This window comes from Pecten maximus, chromosome 5 (assembly GCF_902652985.1).
Source record: "Pecten maximus chromosome 5, xPecMax1.1, whole genome shotgun sequence".
NCBI lineage: Eukaryota > Metazoa > Mollusca > Bivalvia > Pectinida > Pectinidae > Pecten > Pecten maximus.
Window position 1 is genome coordinate 37,337,372 of NC_047019.1, and position 23,604 is coordinate 37,360,975.

General features: G+C 33.9%; 1 protein-coding gene across 1 annotated transcript; it reads right to left on the reverse strand.

The window, feature by feature from the left end:
* Window positions 1–759: 759 nt before the first annotated feature.
* LOC117327952 (importin subunit alpha-7-like) lies at window positions 760–23,574 on the reverse strand. Its single transcript, XM_033885212.1, has 14 exons — window positions 23,457–23,574; window positions 20,690–20,824; window positions 20,261–20,356; window positions 19,273–19,369; window positions 17,599–17,690; window positions 16,528–16,659; window positions 15,348–15,436; window positions 14,150–14,249; window positions 13,448–13,611; window positions 12,942–13,020; window positions 12,479–12,604; window positions 11,934–12,061; window positions 9,359–9,534; window positions 760–8,431 (listed from the first exon to the last, which is right to left on the reverse strand). Exons 1-14 carry the CDS (start codon window positions 23,466–23,468, stop codon window positions 8,241–8,243), a joined length of 1,617 nt encoding a protein of 538 aa, XP_033741103.1. The 5' UTR covers window positions 23,469–23,574; the 3' UTR covers window positions 760–8,240.
* Window positions 23,575–23,604: the final 30 nt, after the last annotated feature.

Sequence of the window (23,604 nt, forward strand, 5' to 3'; positions counted from 1 at the left end):
TTCGCACTTGTAACCATTTTATTACTTTCAATAAATTGTAAATACCATAATTACTTCAGTGTTACACTGACACTTTAAACCAATCAGCCAGATTGTTTTGCAGAAAAAAATGTCATGGTACGGGGCGATATCCTTCGGTTGAAAAGATGGAACTAGAAAAGTTCAAATGTTGGATTTGGTTGCTTAAGTGGTGTGACAGGTGAAAGCTATTGCTGCAGGTGAAAACAGATCCGGATGGGGTCAACATCTTTTTTATTTGTCGACTTCACTGGATGAAAGATGCCAGTAAAATTATATGGTTGTATTAAAGTCCAACATTCAAAACGGCCTCTCATTTTTGTAGAGATAATTGATATGATTACAGCTCATTCAAAGCAAATCTTCAGAATACGCCAGAATTAACGTTCCCGATAAGCAAAACAGGTTTCAAACAAATTTGGTTGAAATTCGCTTAATGGTTAATAAGATGTCATTTAACGGGGAAATTAGACAGACAGGCAATTTCAACCAGACAAACAAATTTGGTTGAAATTCGCTTAATGGTTAATAAGATGTCATTTAACCGGGAAATTAGACAGACAGGCGATTTCAACCAGACAAACAAATTTGGTTGAAATTCGCTTAATGGTTAATAAGATGTCATTTAACGGGGAAATTAGACAGACAGGCGATTTCAACCAGACAACGGTCAATTACCAGGATATAAGTCACTTAGTAGTATTTTGTAATAAATGTGTCAAAAATAATTCTACACAGTTGTCTTCTTTTGATGTTTTATTGAATTATCACACACAATAATGACAACATATATGGCATGTATCTGTGCATGAGACTTTTTTGTTCTTGCATCTTGTATTATAATGTATCCCTGTCATTGCAAGTTGTTAACATGTTCATGTTACTATGGGTATACAGTCATGTACGTGTTTTGTATGTCCCAACCCTAGTTCAGATTTGAACTCTGATACACCCCACGTGTCGGATTCAACATTAAAATTGTTAATTTACCCCTAGTTACCCACATCAAACCTCAATAGAAATTTGAATCCTTTGGCCAGGATCTCAACGGTTTTATACAGAAGGGTCGGAAATCACAACACTTTTTTGGTTTTTACTGTAATCTAGTACTGAATTAAAGTAGCACCATTAATTCAAAATAATACAATCAGCATGAGGAGGTTCGGCTCCAGTAAGATGCCATACAAATTCAATATGGCAAAATGACGGTAACAAGCTTACTATGGAAGATTTTTTTGTTTCAAAATTTGAAAGGTTATGAACAATGTCATTTGACTAGAAATTTTAATGTATGTCTATGAACAACAGGACTTATATAAAGATATTGAAGAAAATAGTTTCATAGCAAACTTGTACACTATTTTTGAAGAAGTTAAAGAAAGGTGCTTTCCTTCAAAACGTTTATCTTCTAGATTTTCCTAAGTTTTGACAGAATCATGATCTTAGAGATACAAACATTTCAGGAGGTATATGCATCATAAAATGCTCCTTAACAAGTGAAAGGGATTTCTTGAAAAACGTTTAAACGTTTACCTTAAAATTTCCATCACATTTTGCTAGTTTTTAATTGGTACAACATTGTTATATATAATTTTATACAAAAACAACAAATTGTACACAAATATGTTATTTTTCAGTTGAAAGACATATGAGATCAGTTACACACTGCAACACTTGGCCATTAGTGTTAATATTCAAACACTGTCAACAGATAATTGCAAATAGACTGCCAAAATGTATTGCATTTGGTATATGTACATAGAACAACAATATACCCATCTTCGCTTTTAAAGCAACCTAACCCTTAAAAATCAAAGGAATTCTCCATCCTCTGATATTTTCTTTATACATTGTACTCTGTTCATTATCAATAACAGAGTATTTAAAGGTGCATCAATAAATCGCACAATATCATTAAGCCCTACCCTGTTTCACTTCTATGAGAATGTGTATAAAAATAGTCATGTAATAAAAAGTTGTGAGTGGACAACCAGGCTGGTTATGATATATATAAGTGTAAGGTACAGAATTTGTGTATCACAGTATCATCCCTCAGCAGACAGGGAAGCCCTAGCCAGTCTATATATAAATGTATATACATCCTGTGAAATATCATCCTCAGCACCCCTAACCATGTCTTCATAATATTTCTGAACTATTTCATCAAAATTGATTCTTAATTTTCAACATAGATGAAATATAATCACATTGAAAATAACACAAGTAACACAAATCATTATCATATATAAGAATAGTAGTTTTTTAAGAGTGTTAGTTTAAAGGAAATATGGTGTTTTACTTATTTACAAACACTGAATATAACCAGTGGTGAGGAATGATACTGTGCCTTTACATCACTTTCATGACATCATTGAACATGTGAAACAGTAAATCTAGCACAATGTTTTGAACTATTAAAGGAGAATATATACAATGCATAAATATCTACCCATAGTTCTGAGGTTTCTGAGGTTTGTTTAATATGTAACAAGAGCAACATCCTTATTCTGTGATTTAAGTACATGAAGCTCTGTTCACACACTTAATAACATATATACAATATGGTTTTAGTGTCTGGTGTATTTATATTTATACATTCTGTGCATGTATGTATTTGGACACGTTTTGTAGATTGGCAAGAATAAACTGGACAGATTATTTGAAAATAATTGTAAAATCAGTCAGAAAAATTAAGAAACAGGAAAAAAAATTATCGATATTGGAATTATTTCCACATTTCACTTCAAGTCATTATTTAAACAATGTCCAAAAGTAAAACTGTTCAAATTTTATTTCTATTAACTATCTAAAAAATCTCAATCAACAGGTTTATCTAGAAAAAAAAAAGAAAAAAAAAAAAAAAAATATCCAGACCAAATTTTACATACGGATTTCAATTTCAGCACAAAATTTCTGTCACAGTTTCATAACTATAGCAATATCAGTGAAGTTCACATAAATATAATGTGACAGGTAAGTATGGAATGTGTTTCAGTAACGTAACATATCAATGACCGTGTAGTTCAAAAGTGTAAGGTATGTTCCCTGTGCTGCCTATATGGTATAACCACTGTGTACTCTGGGATTACCTGTATCAGAAGGAAACGCCCTACAGTAGACTATACTGACAATTCTAGGGCTTGATGTCATGTTAATATTCATCTAATATGCCAACTAGGTTGCGAATTCCTGCATTTCACAAATTTAACAAAAATGAAATTGTACTGAAACAGAGGTAACAATCACTTTGGAGTTAAAAAGAAAAACAGCAAATGTATCAGGATCACAGGATACAAACACACAATATAAAAAAGGCATCTTATTACAGCTGTCTGTCTAACATAACATAATTTTCCAGTCACAGTAAAAAAAATATGTTTTGTTTTTGAAATTGACAAAAAACATATTCCACCAATTTTCACAATTCTAGCATTTTTGTTTTTTCCCAGCATACAGGATAACAGCAATATCCATTAGAAACCTTCACATACATGTTTATGCTTTGTATATTACGAGAAGCAAAAAATTGCATACAATGACAACACAACATAGTAGGAAGGCAATGTCTTAATTGGGTCTAAAACTAGCTGTAAAATAGACATTTTGACATCTAAGTTTCTTGATTTGAATTTCCTGTGGAAATCTAAATAATGCAAGATTTGTAAAAATTCAAAGGGTACAATAATCATCACAAACCTTGAAAAACCAAGCATACCAAATACACTATATATTAATCATTAACTGTTAACTGTTATGCACTGAATATTTGGTGTAGTCATGATCAGAATGGTTAAGATTTCTGTTTACTAATGTTTATGTTTAGTGCCTGTTTTGTATCATTTCTGTAACTAAGATGTCTTGGGTAAAACCCCAGCCTGATTATTGTACATTTATTATTACTGTTTTTGCAGGTTTTATGCAGTATTTCTTATTTAATTTGTATGCATGTTTTTTGTCCCTTGCAGTAGCTAGAACATACATCTGTTATTTTCCCATTTACTGTCTCCCACCATATCCTATACAATCAAAAACTGAAGGATCCACACTATTAACCTCCTCAGCAAACAATTCTTATTTATGGGACAGACTCTGGATTAGACCATTGAATTTGTCTTACTTTTCATTTGTAAGTAAACATAGGTATAACAATGGCTTGCGGAAACTCACAATAATAGTTTCTTACCATTAAATTACACCTGGTGATTTCATATATTATCTTTTCTTCAACCATAAGCTAACACCAGGTGATTACATATCTCTTAATACCTTTTTTTTTTCTTTTCTTTTAAATAAAACTTTCTTCTTAATAAAGAAATGTACATAATAAGTAAAAGTGAAAATGGTCCAGCTTTGTAAAATTGTAAAATGGTGTAATATTGAATCATCGATCATCTTTGTTGTGTACTGTGTACCCTCCTGAAGGGAGTCATATTATGTATACACTGCCATACTGCACATGGACACCTACCAATAAACAAGAATGACAACTATCTGAATAATAACTTCATAAACAGACCTACATTGTAAATATATATACATATAGGATTATGTTTAAGTGGCGGTAGGGAACACCTTAGCCCTCATGATTACACAATGATTCATGAATTGTACTAATTAAAGTGAAAACAAAGTTTCAATTAGGCAATATCAATGTTAATTTAAAATTATGTTTTTAATTACATCTGTAGATTTGAACAAGAAAAGACTCCCCAAAAATAAACCATTTTAATGAAATATTTCCAATCATCAAATGTACCTCACTAATTAGGTTTTCTGAAAATTGTTAAAAGTCCCATAGGTAAATTATAAACATGTCTTACTGCATATGTACAGTATAAATATATTCAATCTAATCCGAGTGCAACCTTTATACTTAATCACAGAGAAAGAAAAATAACATTGTCAGTATAGATCTAGAAAAAGAGTGATGTTTACAGCAAACTTGTTAAGTCTGCAAACTTGTTAAGTCTGTACCGACTGAATTTAACAAAATCTTCTGATATTATGTTTCAACAGCCTGACACTTTAAAGGGATGAGAAATTCTCAAACCGTTTTATGAAAACTTTTTTTTATGCCTTTAACAAATAGCATTACTCAATGTTTAAGAATATATCAGAATAAGGAAAACTAACATGTGATCAGAACCAGCCATTTGTCTATCAGACTTCATTCATTGACAAATACCTGGTATTTAATATATACTTTACAAAGGTTTCAAACTTATGGAAGAAACAACAATGAAGTAGGATATGAACTTGTGATTCCCAGGCTTTCATAGTCTTCCATAATATAATAAAAAAAAAAAATTGGGGATTTCAAATTCAAGGGCTTAACACAAGATTTGTAGATTGAATAAGGAACATTCAGTTGATCTAGAATGTCAAATCTCCATATAACTGATAACACAAATAGCAATATAAAATACACCCCTATTTGTTTTCACAGTACTAGTGGTAACGAAGTACATCCAATTCAATGACCAAAGCAAAATGAAAAGTAAAGATACAAGAATTAATCAGTTGGATATCTGGAAGGAATATGAGGAACAGATGTGGTTTTGTCACCCATGCGTAGGATGGGTGTCAATAAGCCAAACTTTAAAACAGTTGAAAATGTATAATGAAATACAAATAATATTTCATAAAAGAACCGATGATGCCAGCAAGTCAAGACACTGTCAAGTGTGTGTCCTTTTAGCTAAAGTAATTCTAATAGAACTTCATGCAAAAGCCAGTGAGATTTTTTCCCGCTATATCGTGCAAAATTTACTTTTTAAATTGTATTATGTAATTTCAGAATAGGAATTATCCAAAGATTACCAAGCAAAAATATTTAATATCAAAAATAAAAGATTGAATGGCAGAAAACAAATTCCAGATTTTCAGCAAAAAATTTTTGAAGCTATACTACGGAAGCACATATATGTAGCAGAGAAATAAAGAGTGAAGGTTAAAGTGGAACTGTCAAAATTGTTTCCTTATATTACAGATGTAGTACTATACCAGTAAAATCTATACATTACAATGAGCCAGCTTGGTGAACTATATGAACATTGGGTATGCAAAGAGCAGAAAACTTGAGAAACATGGAGATCTTTAGACTAACGCTAGGATATGTTTTAGACATTTAGAATTTACTGTTTTTACAAAAGTGTCTCTTACTTAAGCTACAAGAGGTTTCATACAGTCATTATTAGTTAAGGTTTGGTTAATGAAGAAGTTCTGAAATGGGATCTTCAGTAAACACTAAAAATATCAAACTGACACCAATATTTTGAAACATTCCATATAATAGCTTATTGTTAAATAAGTTGCATATGATAGCTAAAGGCTGATCAATATTTTTAGTCATCAAAAACAATCCCTAACTCCAGAATTTTGATATTTCAAGAAATGTCCTCTTCTCCAATGAGTCACAATTCATCATATTGAGCTTGTGAAAGTTGTACTGTTCATGAGAATATTGGAACATCTATTTGAGTGGCATATGCTGTATTAAAACTTATGAACAAAGCAAAATGAATGTATTTCAATGCAGTACAATAGGGCTGCTTTATATGAGAAATGACATTAACAGCTTTAATATACAGAATACAAAAAATGAAAAATATTGTTTTACTGAAGACCCATATACATTTATTATTGGAGACTTCATTTACTACAATAAAGTATAATTTGTTTAGAAATCCTGTGTTTCCAAACTAGATATTGTGTATTTGTTTGGAAGAATCAGACTTATAGAAACAAAAAACTCTGCTAAATACATTTTTTCTTCAAAAATCTAATGACATCAGCTGAAAATTCTAAAATATTGTGTTGCACACAATTCATTTTCAGACCAGAATTCTCATCTTTTGTTTTCAACTGTTCACATATTACCCAGAAATGCCCATGACCAGTAGAATCCATGGTAGTTAAATAATGAAAGTAGTAAGAATTGAGCCTCTTTCTTGAACTAGCTAGCTGGTACCAGTACATTACATAAACATTTTTAACAAAATTCAACAAGTACCAATTAAAAATGCATCTCCAGCCCAAGTGTTCAAGTTATTACCAAGGCTACACATATTCAATACACAAAGTAAGTTTGTTTGCAAATTCTAACACTTTAAACAAGTATATTTTAATATAAAACTCACACTGTTCCAAAATCAAAATAACCTTTGAAGTTCAAGATAATTAACACTTCATACATTTTTTTATTTTTATTCCCAAATAATATTTCAGGAACATTTAACTCTCTACAGAAGCCTACCATATTCCTTTTAAAGACAGAATTCATTAGAAGAAGTCCTCGTCACAGTACTCTTCCAAAGTCTGCAGACTAAACCCTTTCCAAAAACGATATAACTGAGAGACAGGACATCATTTCAGATGCCCATTAACCAATCACAATTATAACTAGGGAGAGAGGTGTATAAATAAGAACTAGATTAAGTCCCTAGCCTCTACCACCATCATTTATAAAAAGCAGCGTCCCTTTCCCTCAGGTAAGTGTGTTGAAAAATCTTCATACATAAAATTACAGTTTTAAGATTTATAAATCCATTACTGCTGAGGTTAAAAACAACGTCCACCCTTTCCCTCAGAACAAAGCTAGATATCTTCCAGATATCTGTATATATTTTCATTGTATTTGTAACATTACAGCACTTTATAGACATCACTAATTTGTCGTTAAGAAGAGAGTTGACTAAAAGTGATAGGAGCTGGTTAGTATTGGGGGGAATGCTAGCTACTATAAACATATCTATCGGGTAACACTTCCATGACCATCCATCATTCATATATGTCCAGTATTTCACATCCAATGCTGTTAAACTGAAATCTGAACAGAATGAACTTCAATTTCAATTCAACTGCTGATATATTTCTAGTTGTTTCATCTTCCGTTGTAAAGCCCACTATAACGTGAATGTTTTGAAAAGAAACTGCCATATTACTCTTTCCAACAAAATAGACCTTCAAGCAGTTGATACAAAGCTAGATAGTTTCCTATCCTTGTTTGTTACTTTATATTCAGTATAGAATGACCGACATTCACTCTATGACTGAAGTTTATTTTCCTGTTGTAACTGGAACAGAAACAAAACCTTCATGTGTTTCTTCAGCTTCTATATCGTTCTCTTGTGAATAACACATGATGGCACAGCAGTAATGAACTGCAATGGCAAAGATTTTCCTCTTTTTCTGATGTTCAAGCAATTAGATTTGAAGCCAATTTAGAACTGAAACCCATCCAAGGCAACGTTTTCTGAAGGGTTGAATTGAAACTGCTGTGAATTCTCATCAATTTGAGGTGCTACTGTCTTGTCTTCTTCTTCAGTGCCGAAATATCTTTCTATCATGTCGAATGCTTTTTGATATATTTCTCTGTTTTGATGGCTTTGTAGAAACTCTATTTTGTCCAAACCTGTAAAGAAAGAAACCATTTAATCAAAACAACTAACTGAACGATTTATAAAGAGCACTTAGATTTACAGAAAACATGCATAAAATGGCTATGTCTGACTACCAAATATTGTTAAAGGAATGGACTTTATAACTCCACTACCACTATAATACTCCCCCACTTTTTAAATCATTTATTTTCATTTTCATGTGCAATATATATTACCATCATTTGTTACCAATTAAAGCTCCACAAACAAAATGGAACTTGACAAAGCATTGCTAACAGTCCAAAATCTTCCAATTCAAGACAAACTGGTATCAAAAATGAATAAAGGGCCTTATTTTTGCAAAAAAGCGGAAAACAATTATTTAAGTACTAATCATACCAAGCTGCTGATCAATGAACAAAAGAAGTGTTCTGAACATAGGCATTGTGGTTATTTCTCATCTCAGAAAATACCTTGCAAACTATCACTGCTGTTTATCTCAAAGTTTTCCAGTGTTTGATAAAAACTAAATTTTACTATGCCTTATTCTATAAACCTGACCTCAACTTTTGGGCCTTATGTAAACTGAAAATTTGAACATTAATGAAAAAAAATAGCATTTGAAAAATATTGTTATCACTACATGGTAATTTATACATGTACTAAACATGCAATATAGTTCCAAATCTGCAGGTTGGCGCTAAAATATTGATCTGTCTATAAAGGTAACCTGTCTATAGTGACTGTTTATCTGTCCCCCTGAGAGCTGTCTTCATAGACATGTTTGACTGTACTAACTTCACACAAAATCGATTTGGTATAAGACACTCGGTCCTCACCCCTCTAACTCCTCCATCTTTGCATGTATATTGATATCTTGAATATACCTTGGTGAAATGATGTACTTGAGCAATGTCAAAGTGATTTTTTTTAAATCTAAAAATAGCAATCAACATTACCATAGCATTCTTCAATCATAACAGCATATGGGTTTGTGCCATTGTGTAGTTTTGCATCCTGTTCTCCAAGCTTCAAGATGTTTTCCAGACCATTCAAGGCCACCTGCACAATCTTTGCATCCATCACAGTCAAAAGATCACAAAGTGGGGATATGCAGCCTTGATCCACCAGAAACCTGTGTTAACAGTATGATAGGCAATATTAATAAAGATACACAAACAAAACCTTAAAGCACCAATGATGATGTGTTTAATGAGATGACTGACCTGTAAAAATACAAATCCCCTAAAAAAGATTGCAATTAATGACACAAGAAGACAAAGTTGTCTATATTCCCTGCACCCCAATCAAGAAATGGAAACTACCCTAATGTATTTCGGTTGATTGTTTAAAGTGCAATATTTAGGTTTTTTACCTTTTGTTTGCATGGCTTCAGAAAAATTATGAGAAATACAAGGCACTCAAAGGCACTAGACCACTAGAGCAAAGCATGTACTTGGTTTCATGAAGACCAATTTAATATCTCTAAGATAACCACATATTTCAGCACAGATACTTTATAGTGGCTTCCTATTGATCATGTATTTCACAGCCATGACAAAATGTCAGTATATCTTGTATGAAAAATGGAATGTAACGTCAATATATCTTGAATTAAAAATGAAATATAAAGTATCATGAGATTAAGTGGAAAGCATTAATTCTTTTCTGTTTATTGCATTTAAAACAAAAGACACAATTTCACATCATCAAATAAGTACTGGAATCATTCCTCGAATTAACATTGCTTTGGACAATTTTATGCGGTGATGCAATATGCTATTCTTGAGATAGAAAAAATACCGAAAATGGAAGGTCCGCAACAGCAAAAGGCACAACTAGGGCACTAGTCTGTTATATACAGAAAGTTTCAAGGAGCTGCGTCGAACGCTTTTTGAGTTATAGCCCAGAAACAGTAATTTGGTATTTTTGACCAAGTTTCCATGGTGACAGACAAATACCAAAAATGGAAGGTCTGCAATAGCAAAAGGCACAACTAGGGCACTAGTCTGATATATACAGAAAGTTTCAAGGAGCTGCGTTGAGCGGTTATGGAGTTATAGCCCGGAAACAAAAGGAAACAGTAATTTGGTATTTTTGACTAAGTTTCCATGGTGATAGAAAAAATACCGAAAATGGAAGGTCCGCAATAGTAAAAGGCACAACTAGGGCACTAGTCTGATATATACAGAAATTTTCAAGTAGCTGCGTCGAACGCTTTTTGAGTTATAGCCCGGAAAAAAAGGAAACAGTAATTTGGTATTTTTGACTAAGTTTCCATGGTGACAGAAAAAATACCGAAAAAGGTCCACAATAGCAAAAGGCACAACTAGGGCACTAGTCTGATATATACAGAAATTTTCAAGTAGCTGCGTTGAACGGTTATGGAGTTATAGCCCGGAAACAAAAGGAAACAGTAATTTGGTATTTTTGACAAAGTTTCCATGGTGACAGAAAAAATACCGAAAATGAAAGGTCCACAATAGCAAAAGGCACAACTAGGGCACTAGTCTGATATATACAGAAAGTTTCAAGGAGCTGCGTTGAATGGTTATGGAGTTATAGCCCGGAAACAAAAGGAAACAGTAATTTGGTATTTTTGACAAAGTTTCCATGGTGACAGAAAAAATACTGAAAATGGAAGGTCCACAATAGCAAAAGGCACAACTAGGGCACTAGTCTGATATATACAGAAAGTTTCAAGGAGCTGCGTTGAACGGTTATGGAGTTATAGCCCGGAAACAAAAGGTAACAGTAATTTGGTATTTTTTACTAAGTTTCCATGGTGACAGAAAAAATACCGAAAATGGAAGGTCCGTAATAGCAAAAGGCACAACTAGGGCACTCGTCTGATATATACAGAAATTTTCAAGGAGCTGCATTGGACGGTTTTTGAGTTATAGCCCGACAGTAATTTAATATCCCCTGCAAACGCGTTTTGCGGGGGATAATTACTAATAATAATTTTTACATCACTATCAGGCTCAAGTTGGAAAGGGGCCCAGTATCTAGGAATGATGGTTTAAAGTTTAAGATATCTTAAGTAGACAGCTTCATCTCTTCAACAATTCTGGAGAGCTGGCCAATTAGCCACTCATTAGTAACAATTCTGGAGAACTGGCCAATTAGCCACTCATTAGTAACAATTTTGGAGAGCTGGCCAATTAGCCACTCAATAGTAACAATTCTGGAGAGCTGGCCAATTAGCCACTCATTAGTAACAATTTTGGAGAGCTGGCCAATTAGCCACTCAATAGTAACAATTCTGGAGAGCTGGCCAATTAGCCACTCATTAGTAACAATTCTGGAGAGCTGGCCAATTAGCCACTCATTAGTTACAATTTTGGAGAACTGGCCAATTAGCCACTCAATAGTAACAATTTTGGAGAGCTGGCCAATTAGCCACTCATTAGTAACAATTCTGGAGAGCTGGCCAATTAGCCACTCAATAGTAACAGTTTTGGAGAGCTGGCCAATTAGCCACTCAATAGTAACAATTTTGGAGAGCTGGCCAATTAATCACTCAGTAGTTACCTGATCTGTTCAGGGGAACCACCAGATGTTGCATTTGTTATCGCCCATGCTGCTTCCTTCCTCGTTTTGAAATCTGCTTTTCCTAATATATCTATTAGTACTGGGAATATATTTGAATCTATAACACACTGAAAAAGAATAAAAAAAAACATCATTATGAATAACTAAAGTGGTATAGAAAGTATGAAGAATAAATGGCCATTGTCTGTATAACTTGCTAATTTCCAATGCCTTTATAATATAAATAAAGATGATTGATTGGCTTGAATCCAAGTAAACTCTACACTCATCTTTATGCCTCATGGTTGCAAATACATCTGACAGTATTTTATGGACATTCATTGAACAAAATAACAATAGCCCTTCACCTTAACAACAGTATATGCCAAGTAATGACATATGACAACATCTGAATTAAACTTCAGTTCATTTTTGCAGATTTTTAAAAAATAGTGTATTAAAGACAAAATGAAAGCATGCAATTTGACTTTAAGGCAATAAATAGTCTGTATAAGATAGACAATTGCCCAGCTGTCCTAACTAACCTGTATTTGTACTCGGTTTCCTGCGGTTATATTTGATATTGTCCAACAGGCCTCTTTGCGTATTGATTCTTTGGAACTACTGAGAAGATGTAGAAGACATGGCAGTGCAGAACAACTCAAGATCACCTGAAAAAAACACCAAGTAATTATGATTCATTTTCTAAAGGAAGTTTTAAAATTATTCAAAATTACTTAATATAAATCCTCATTTTTGTCTGCCATAATCTTTTCTTATCTTGTAATCAAGAAAAAACACCAAATATGTGGATAAATGATCGATACTTCATAACATCAATATCACTTTTTCTTGGAGAACAACTTGAGTAAAAAAGAAGCACGAAGCCCCACCACCACATGTATGATCGATAACAAAACAATCTGAGAAAACTTTAATTGATCAGAAGATTTACCTCCCTTTGATCAATGTTTTGGAATATTAAGACATGTAAACATAGTGACCTACCTGTGTTTGGTAGTCATCACCCGTCACTATGTTTCCCACTACACGCAGGGCAGCAGATACTACACTCTGATGGTTGTGCCTGGCAACATGAAAATGCATGCAAAAATGTCAAAATATGAATTATTTGTTCTGCCTTTGGCTATTTTTAATCCAATATTCGCAACTGAAACTTGGTGGTACACTACTTCAGATGAGATTGACAGGTATCCTGTATTAAATTTTATTATGACTTGAAACTATTTAAAGAATATATCAAATTTTACCTTCTGTACATACTTTCCCAGATGGTGTTCTAGTGAATACAGTTTGGTAACTATAAAAGATTTTTTACTACTTGGAAGGTTATTCTCATACCCCTTATTGAGGATTTATATTTATAGAATTGTTTTCAAAATCTAAATAACAAATAACTTTGTCTACAATTAAATATGAACATTATCAAATATCTAAATGTGTATGTAGTGTTTTTACATTGATAACATGACCGATGTGAGCGGATGTCTTACATGAGGAGTTCTACCAGTCTCCGACATACACCAGAATCTATCACAGCTTGTATTTTCTCATTTGGACCATCTGACAGGTATGAGAGTGCCCAACAGGCATCTGAAAGGACGTCTTTGTCTGTGTGGAAGAGGAGCTTTGCTAATACTGGCAGGGATGGTAACACCTAGGAAAAACAGAAAAAATATTGAACAAGTCAAAATTAAAAGCAAAGAAGTATAAAAGGAATTAAATTTGTAGCATTTATTCATACAAAATAACTTGGCATTAATAGCAGGGATATTTTACTTGCATTCAGGACACAAATCCTAAGACAGAATTCAGAAGTCTCAAGTAATTGATAGTGGCACAGCTATATAGGCACAGTGAAAATCTATCATGGATGCATTATAAATAGTGTCTTCATGGCTCTATTTTATCAATGTTTTCTTAAGGTAGACTAGGCAAGAGTCTTAGATTATAACAATAATTGAATATCAATGACAGAGTAACAGTCATGATCCAAGACACACTCCTGTCAGTGAATGAAAAATGACAGGGTGGTGTGGATCACGTAATCACTAACAAAAGGCTAAAGTTCAGAGACTTGTAATCAGAAATTGGGCAACATGTTAGTGTTTATAATGATGCATTCTGAGCAGGACATTGACAGATGTAAAACATGAATAGTACAGGATTTATCAACACTATCAACCAAGTCTTACCTTGCTGAAGTCGGGAGGTGGATTTTTCCCTCTACATAAATTGGACAGACACCACACTGCATTTCTTGTCATTGATAAACTTGTTTTCTTGCTAAGTAACCTAAGGAACAAACAGTAAAGGATGCTAAGTAAACTAAGGAACAAACAGTAAAGGATCATCACAATTCTTTTAACAAGATCATCACAATTCTTTTAACAAGGATCATCACAATTCTTTTAACAAGGATCAGCACAATTCTTTTAACAAGGATCATCACAATTCTTTTAACATTCCTTATGTTTTACAGTAAACAAAAGAGTGCCAGCTCGTACTGATAAGTTGCAAATCATACGCATCAGCTATAATCAACTATAAAATGCTTGGGTGCATTTGACTACGTAAATAGGGTTGGTTTTAGGCTCATATGAAATGTTCCTGCATATGAACTCAGGATGAACATATGATTCTAAGACATGTGGATAGTTTCTCTGTGAATGCATGTAAATTTCCACGACGATCAATCTGATAGTTTTACTTTCGTTTTCAAGGCAGGATCGAGACAGAACTACGTACTCCTACGCCAACAATATTGCATATACTGACGAGGAAAATGTTTATATTTATACACTAAAATAGTCTAGAACACTAAATATTCATATTTCATTTTAGATAATTGCAGTAAACACGGTTTACATCAGTTAAACCGTGTCAATAATTGCTATCAACAATGGAACTATATTAGGCTGCGGATGTATATCATTTGTATGACAGAAACCGGAAGTTGTTAGCCAGAAACATAAGTGTCACTAACAACATTTTCCTACCACGACTATAACGGCAGGTGCCAAAGGCATCCTGACATTAATAAAAGATCAGAGGGATCTTGGCACCCACCATTGAATGACCCATATCAGTCAAATGAAAGACTGATCTTTGCTTTTCTTTTCCCTTCTTTCAAAACATTTAATAACTTTATAAAACACGATGGAGCAGAAGCAACCTGCAATGTCAAAATCCAAGATGGCTGCCTATCGGCCATGTTGTTTTCCAATTGGTCCTAAAATGCAATATGCATAACTAGGTACCAAGGGGAACTTACATATGAAATTTGAGAAAGATCCCTTCAGTACTTACTGAGAAATTGCTAAACAGGGTGATTTGAATAGCCAACAATCTGATGATGGTGGGCTAAAAAGGATAGTAGTTCAAGTAACTTACTGTAATAGGGGAACAAGAATTCCCTCTCCCAAAACATAATCTCGACACTCTGGACTGTCACCAGCAATGTTTCCAAGAGCCCACACAGCCTGAAAATATCAAAGATCAGTATTTGATTCAAGTAAATATTTCTAAAGGCAAAATTTAGTGCAACAACTGTCTGTTCCTGGTTACCTTTTTACTGAAGGTAAGCAATCTGGTACAGATTTCCAAAGAGGATAACAATATTAATGCAATTAATCATGAATGTTCTGTTTAACCAAGTTTCATCAAGGCCTGGAAGCCTCAAGTAGCTGATGGCATCAAAGACTGAACAATGTTAAGTAAATATGTATATGATGTCAAATAATTAAGGAAAAACATGATATGTCTAAATTTGTTAACAGATTTGTCCATTCTCTATAGATATTGATACTACACTGCTATATTACATTGACAGTCAATGTATTGTATTGTATGTTATAGGTTTTGATGAGCTGTAAAGCTCAGTCAATAAATGAACAGAATTGAATTGAACTATCAACAACATCAAAGGTTCATTTATGTTCAATTGGTCTGGAAATGAGAATATTGTAGGTTCTCAGCAACACTGTTGACCAAAAACACCATACAATCAACACAAGCTGAGCAACCCTTTATAATCAAACACTTGAATTCCTCTGAACAGTTTTAATGTCTGCTAGAACTGATTGTGTTCAACAGCTCTATAATACTGTTTCAAAGTAGGGTTCCTTGGTTACTTGTATGACACTTGGTTTGTTTGCTGGGTTAACGTTTCTTGTCCCGTGAGCAGCCTGTGTCATTTTGAGGCACAATCTCCTTGTAGTAGTTGTTGACTACTTCACTGAACAACATACCCATCGCATGCCATCCAGAGCAATAAGGGTGAAATATCTTGCCCAAGGACACAACCTGGATAGCAGAGACTAGCATGTTTCTCAACTTTCTGAGAAACACAAACTGACACGGGTAGGGAGCATCAAACAACATACCTCGGAACTTCACCATGAGGTTATGTGGCTGGCACTTTAATATAATTAATTGACTGATCTATCGCTTGGTGTAAATACTCAAATTATAAGAAAGCTGAAAGTAACACACCAATGTCCATTATCTAAGTTACCTAGCCCTATGCTACATTCAAAAATTCATTTCCAAGATTATAGAAAATAGATCTTACCTGTTCTTGCACATCCTCTATTTCTGATGCTAAAAGTCTGATAAATATAGGAACTGCACCAGCTTCAATGACGATTCGTGTCTGTATGGATGTACCGGAGGCAATATTTGTTAGTGCCCATGCAGCCTCAAACTGAAAAGACACAAATAAATACCTTTGTTTTCATGTTTCTCAACACAAAGATATAGATTTTCTATGAAAATATGCTGCTCATTACCTACTTTCCTCTACAAGAGTCAGTCTTTGAGTAACATTTGTATTATTTATATTTCTCAGGCAGAATTAATCAGAGAGAAATAAAACTTGTCCTTTTATCCTCTATTCATTTACTTTGCTTTGATTATATACTAACAAGCTCTGGATCTTGATGACTTTTATATTACAATTGCAAGTTGCTTTTTTATCATCAACAGATCCTAGAGGGATGTTGGTGCCCACCCTCCAATGATCTTTATTTTTTCTATGAGAGACAGATCTTTTCTCTACTTTTTCCTTCCTTCCCCTTTTGCTTTTGATATATTTGATAACAAGGGGGATCCTACATGTTAATAGAATCTAAGAAGATCTGTGAAAATTGGTCATTTTGTTTTTCAAATCAGTTTCAAAATAAATTGCACAGACACAACTTGGGATTGAGGGTAACCAACATATCAAGTTTGAAAAATAGCCTTCCACTACTTCAAGAAATAGCAATAAAACTTTCAGACAAACTTTAACTGTCAAAATTGAAAATGTCTGCCTTTCGTCCATTTCTTTTTTCCGATTTGACACCATATTGAATGGACACAACAATTAAGGACCAAGGGAAACCTACACTTAAGGACCAAGGGAAACCTACACTTAAGGACCAAGGGAAACCTACACCTTAAGTTTGAGAAATTTCAGCCCAGTACCTCTCAAGTTAGGTGATATAAATAACCCACCATCTGATGATGGTGTCCTAAAAAACAGTCAGAATCTAAAACCATACAAGGAAAATCAATTCAATGTATAAACTGAGTGTGAAACAAAGAAACTCATTTCAATTAATAAGCAATCTCCAAATATATACTATTAGTGTTGATAACTTACTTGCAAAGTGCAATTTCCATCTTTCTGTAAGAATTCTACAAACTTCGGTACAATTCCTGTTTGTATCACTTCATCTATTGGAGGGTTTGGTTCTGAAACAGAGCAGATCACTTACAGCTTCATACTAGGATTATCATTACAATCATTTTCCATATATTTCCATATAACATAACTTTTCTTGTCGATTCAAAATTGTTATGTACAGATTTTTATTTTTGGAATAAAACTCTTTAAGCTCTAATGACGACATATGGCATTCCTGCTACTTCCCTACATTTAAATTTAGGTCAAGCCCTGGAAAATTAAAACTAATTGAAATTTGTATTGATCTAACTTCAAATCACTGTAAAAGATGGATTTATTGTCCAGAAGATGATTGCCTTTCACCATAATAATGATCAAAATTTCCAGAATAAGATTCTGAGTTGAATATGAAAACTTAAAGTCACATATCCACTTTAATTAACAGGTGAACTGAATCTCAGGTATCATATGTCGTCATTAGGTGTTGGAGGATGCATTGTTCCAGGTGGTAAAGAAGTAAACAAGAGGCCCATGGGCCTTAACAGTCAGTTTTGAAATATTTTTTTTCAGTTAATTTGACCCTTTTTGGCCCCACCCATAAGCCCCTAGGGATCAGTCAGGGCCAACATGTGCATACCATCAAGCTGTCATCCATATTTGATAATGTTAACAAAGTTAGAATGAATTCATAGAGAAATCAAGCAAATGATCGAAAATGTGATGTCCCTATATAAACTATATTAAAGTGTACCCCTCTCCAGGGGCAAATGTGAAACCCCAGGGTCATGAAATTCACAATTTTGGTAAAACACCTTAAGACACTTCCATCTATGAAGAGTAGCTGATTCTACTTTACTTGGGTCTTGAGAAGAATTATTTTTGAATTTCAGTTAACTTTACCCTTTTTGGCCCCACCCCTCAAGCCCCTGGGGTCAATCAGTGCCAATATGCACGTACTATTCAACAGACACCCCATACTGATAATTCTAACCAAGTTGTATTATTACCAATAGCAATCAGATCAAATAATGCTCAAAAGTGTTTTAATTATATAAACTATAGTAAACATTGGGCCCTTTCCAAGGGGAAACACGAGACCCTAGGATTATGAAATTCACAATTTTAGTAAAAGACTTTAAGACTTTTCTATCTGTGAAAAGTATTTGATTCAACCATAATGGAGTTGAGAAGAAGATTTTTTTTTTTTTTTGTTAATTTGACCCTTTTTGGCTATGTCCCTTAGGCCCATCGGGTGTGGGGACCATATAATTCACAATTCTGATTGACTTTTGGCCATGGGAGTTTCCTGCCAAATTTCATTGAATTTGGTTCAGCGGTTTTGGAGAAGTCAAAAATGTAAATTGTTTAGAGACAGTAAATCTGTAAATGAATACTTAAGTTATCAGTTGGGAACAAAATATCTCTGGAAAAAATTGATTACTATATTGCACCCATATCTTTGATACTGTGCCTTAATTATTTCATATTGATTACTAAATCTAAATGAAATCCCAAAATATGCAGCTTACTCCTGAAATTGCCATTCAAAATTCAACATTTCCTTCCTGAAATGAGACAAAATACCTCGGGGGAAATAATTTATGCTCATTTGCACAGGACACTGAGTCCTATCTGATTTTAGTGTATTACCTCTTGAAAGCAGTTTTCTGAACTTCTGAGTTGCAACTTCTTGCTCTTGTAAATTGTCACTATATAAAACTTGCACCATTTCTTGAGTTATTCCACCCTGGAGAAAAACATATCAATTCTTATTTAAATATAGCTGACTGTGTTGCTTGCTTACACTCTTAACTAAATAATAACAGTTGGACTGCCATATAACTTTATCTACATTCAGAATATGCAATATATGTATATCAAAATTAAAACTTGAGTCCTGGTTGCAAGGCTGACATAATAGTACATGTAGCTAGTATGCTCCCTACAAAATTCAGACATAAATAGAAAACGGGAAAGACACTGGTTGCATTTAGACATTCTGTTAAATATGATATGCATAATTTCAAAATACTAATTGTAGGTAATTTGTCAATGTTAAGCAGTAATGTAAAGGATTTGCCGTAGCAATGCAGTGCTTTGACATCAATAACATTGTCAGGTTTCAATAACCAGTAAACTAAATATAACAATGAAGAAAACTTTGCACAACAGAAGAATACAGTTCAACTGGGATTTGTTAGTATATAAAGAGTATAAATTTGATTATAAATCCTAAATTGATTTCTTAAAAGGTATCTAGCCTCAATTGTCTGTATAGCTGCCTTTTTATGATTAAAATACATATCTGGAAAAGCAGTACTACCCTTATATTTAACTCAGTGAGGAAAATAGAAATAAATGACTGGCTAGTTACACACTAAGATGATGACAAAGCAGATTTAAACCACGATCTTTGTATCAGGAACTTAAATGTAACCACTCCCTTAAAACCACATAGCACTAACAACAGGATGTGCTCCAGCAATGTATATATCATACATTTAACAACTAGCTTGAAATATCATTTTTGTATTTGAATTTGTTTAATACAGTCATACAGTACAATTTCATTTGCACAGATACTTAATAATGATAACTCTACCAGATACATTGATAGTTATTCTAAATAAGTATTTACCATATATGGAGTAGAGGATACGAAGTTGTCTTGGAACTCTCCAGCCACTTCTTCGGGTGATCCAGTAGGCATAGCAACATTTCGGCGTTTGAATAACTAAAGAAAAAACATGTTAACAACTTTGACAACTTAGATATGCAATCTATAAGTTTAGCTATCTTTTTGAATTTTGAGATATATGTCAAATAAGATTTTCATAGCAACTATTCCTTCCCAATGAAATGCACACTTTGAAACAGTCTGTGATAAACATTTTGATATGATCTCTGATATAATATTACAGCATCATTTTCAGCACATTTTCTTCTTATAACCTTCAACGAATTTTTGGAAAACTCTGTTAAACAATTTCAACCACTATAAAAATTTAAACAATTTGTTCATTTAAATAGGTTTTGATTCTGATGTATGACTTCTGTTACATCATACCTGTTGATCTCTCTTTTGTTTCCTAATTTGAATGCCTTCCTCTTCCCGTCGCCTTCGTAACTCTTGTGAATCCAAAGCCTTGTTTTTGTAAGCCTTCAATCTATGGCTAGCAGGGCTAGATGAATCTGCAGACATCTGGAGAAAACAAAAAGGTTTTGAATTTTAGAATAAATGAGTATTCTTATTGTATATCACTGAACATCAAATAAAATAGTAAGTGGAAATACATTGTACTACCAGTAAAACATATATCAGCCAATTAGCCATGTGTTATATTTGATGTTATATATGATCATGGCATTAGGTATACTATGGAGAACGTTGTGGGAAGTGCCGAAACGTCCGAGGAAGGAGAATCAACCAGATGATGGGACCGGCCAGCATTGGATTCAGTTATCCAGTGTATTCAAGGCATCATCGACAAACCGAATGGGCTACTCATACATACTAGATGTTGAACTACCATTTTCTACTGACCTAAGAATGCTCATCTTCTTATCTGCAAATAAAACTCCTACCAAATAAAATATAAGTCCCCTATGTAGTATTTGGAAACTAAACTGACCTTAGTTGCCTTTTTGTCATGGATCCGAGGGGGCTTATTAGTTGAGGATATTTATAGTAACCAATCATTTTTACTATTCTTGCCCAATATATTTGGTGAAAAAAATGGAAAAAAATAGCAAACACTGAATTTGTATGTTCAATCTGCTGTTAAATGTTGTCACCATTATTGTGTTTTGTGCAACCTACAACAGTGATAACATTAATTGATCTTCTCTTATTTTTAGGAGTATTCAAGTCTTGAAGTGGTGTGTGTTGCAGGTAATTTTGCATTCCACCAGTATCATAAGTTAACAATTGATACCCCTTTCCATCTTACAATCTCAACCATAGGAAACCGAATACAAGAAACCTCACTTGCCTGTATGCCGACAGTGATCACAGTCGTTAAGACAAAACTTAGCAAAAGATGGAATGATGTAGGCACTAAATCAGTAACTAACTTGCAAGCACTCCTTACACATGAAGAACACTGATTATAGACATCAAGACAAAACTAGCAAAAGTTGAAGTCATTTAGGGGCTAAAACTTGTGACACTGTGCTCCATATAAGCCAACCAAAAAGGCTGAAGGGAAATTCCTGTTAGTCAGAGCTAGTATATAGAGAATACATGGTCAGTGTCTTAAAATATAAGCTGTATTTTGGCGAGGGTAAAGAAAGACAAAAGTGGCGAGCCTTGGCGAGCCACTTTTGTCTTTCTGTCCCGAGCCAAAAATACAGCTTATATTTTAAGACACTGACCATGTATTCTATTTATCCTGCAACATACATCAAAATAATCATCAAAAATAATTATTTTGAAGTGAAACGGTGTCAAAAATGACAGAAATATATTCGCCTTTTAAACGTAGTTTCACTTTGAAGTAGGTCAGTCGAACTGACGCACGTGCTAAGATTCCAAAATACAGCTGTTTTCCGTCACTGCCGTATACAGCAAAAATATATACGGTGGGTGTATTCCGACAATGCGGTGGCAGTTGCAGGATAAATATATATATGGCGATACTTAATTTACCTACATTCATTTTCACAGAGGGATCTGACAGGTTATATTAATGCAAAACTTTTTGAATTCCATTTCAAATAATTGGGCAATAACTGCAAGATTCATGACCCAGGGCTCAACAAAAGCATTCATCTGCTTGTCCTGATGAGCAGATTTTGCTGATGGACAAGACAATTTCATTGTACACTAGGTCCTAGTCTTAGAACAATTTTTTTTTTCATGTTTTTCCATGTACTTTTTGAATAAAGCTGCCTACCTATCAATTGGTTGATCATGATATGCAAGACTATGTGCGCGTGATGTTGGGTACAATTGCTGTTAGTGAATTTTCCAGACTAGTGAATTCCGAGTCTGGACAAGAACCGGGTCACAAGTTTGACAGACTATTGCTTTTGAAAGTTTTAGTCGGGGCCCCAAGACCCCATTTTATGTGAAATAACAATCAGAAGTGAAAAGCTACATTTTGTATGCTTGGACAAACCATCAACAATGAACCAAAGCTCTGCATATATGTCGGGATTATGTTGATATGTGGGGCAGTTAAATGATGAGAGACAACTTGGTTACAGAGCCAGTATTCAGATTCAGTGACACATGTCATTCACTGTAAATGGTTAGCTCTATCTATATAATCAAATGGTTTAAATTTATTGAAGTAAAATCGTATGATCAGGTACCCAAGCGTGGTCCAGGATGTCAAATGTACATGTACAGTACCTGTAAGACACCATCGATCACATTTAATACTTTACTCGTTATTACTCTTATTAATATAACTTCTGAGTTGGTAACAATTAACTTGAACCATTCAAGATTATATCCGAAAATGAAGTTTTAGTTTCAGTTTCACATTTTTATCGAAATAATACCCTAACTGGTCTATCTACGAGTATGACGTCTCAAGTCTCATGCCAGCCAGATCCCATTGCTGTACCCGCTCATTACTTGGGTAAAATGTTAACTCTGAGCCATACAAGATAGCTATTCAAAACAAATGACTGGATGCTAGTACTGCATTGAATTTCAAGCGGAAATTACATTTTCAGTCAGATCGTGCCAGTCTTTCAGAGAAACCACTTGTTTGTGCTGTAATTTTGTATGACGTCTGAAAGAATTCTTCGTATCAGTCAGTAATATTGTCGAATGAAGTTTGCTTGAATTCATATACTGAACCAACATCGACCCCGTTACTCACTTCGATTGGCATTTATGTGTAGATTTCAGTTCCCAGTTCCGATTCTTGCTTTCTTCCCTTCCACTTCGACATTCACAAATAAAGACGAAGCGAGCATGCGTTTCCGTCAGATGTTATTTCGCGGAAAAATAAAATACGATTTATCAAC

Excerpts from the sequence above, each read along its gene's own strand:
- LOC117327952 (XM_033885212.1), bottom strand. Across the intron at positions 19,370-20,260 it reads TATCCTCTACTCCATATATG|GGTGGAATAACTCAAGAAAT; the intron begins GTAAATACTTAT and ends GTTTTTCTCCAG. Across the intron at positions 13,021-13,447 it reads AGACTGGTAGAACTCCTCAT|GCACAACCATCAGAGTGTAG; the intron begins GTAAGACATCCG and ends TCATGTTGCCAG.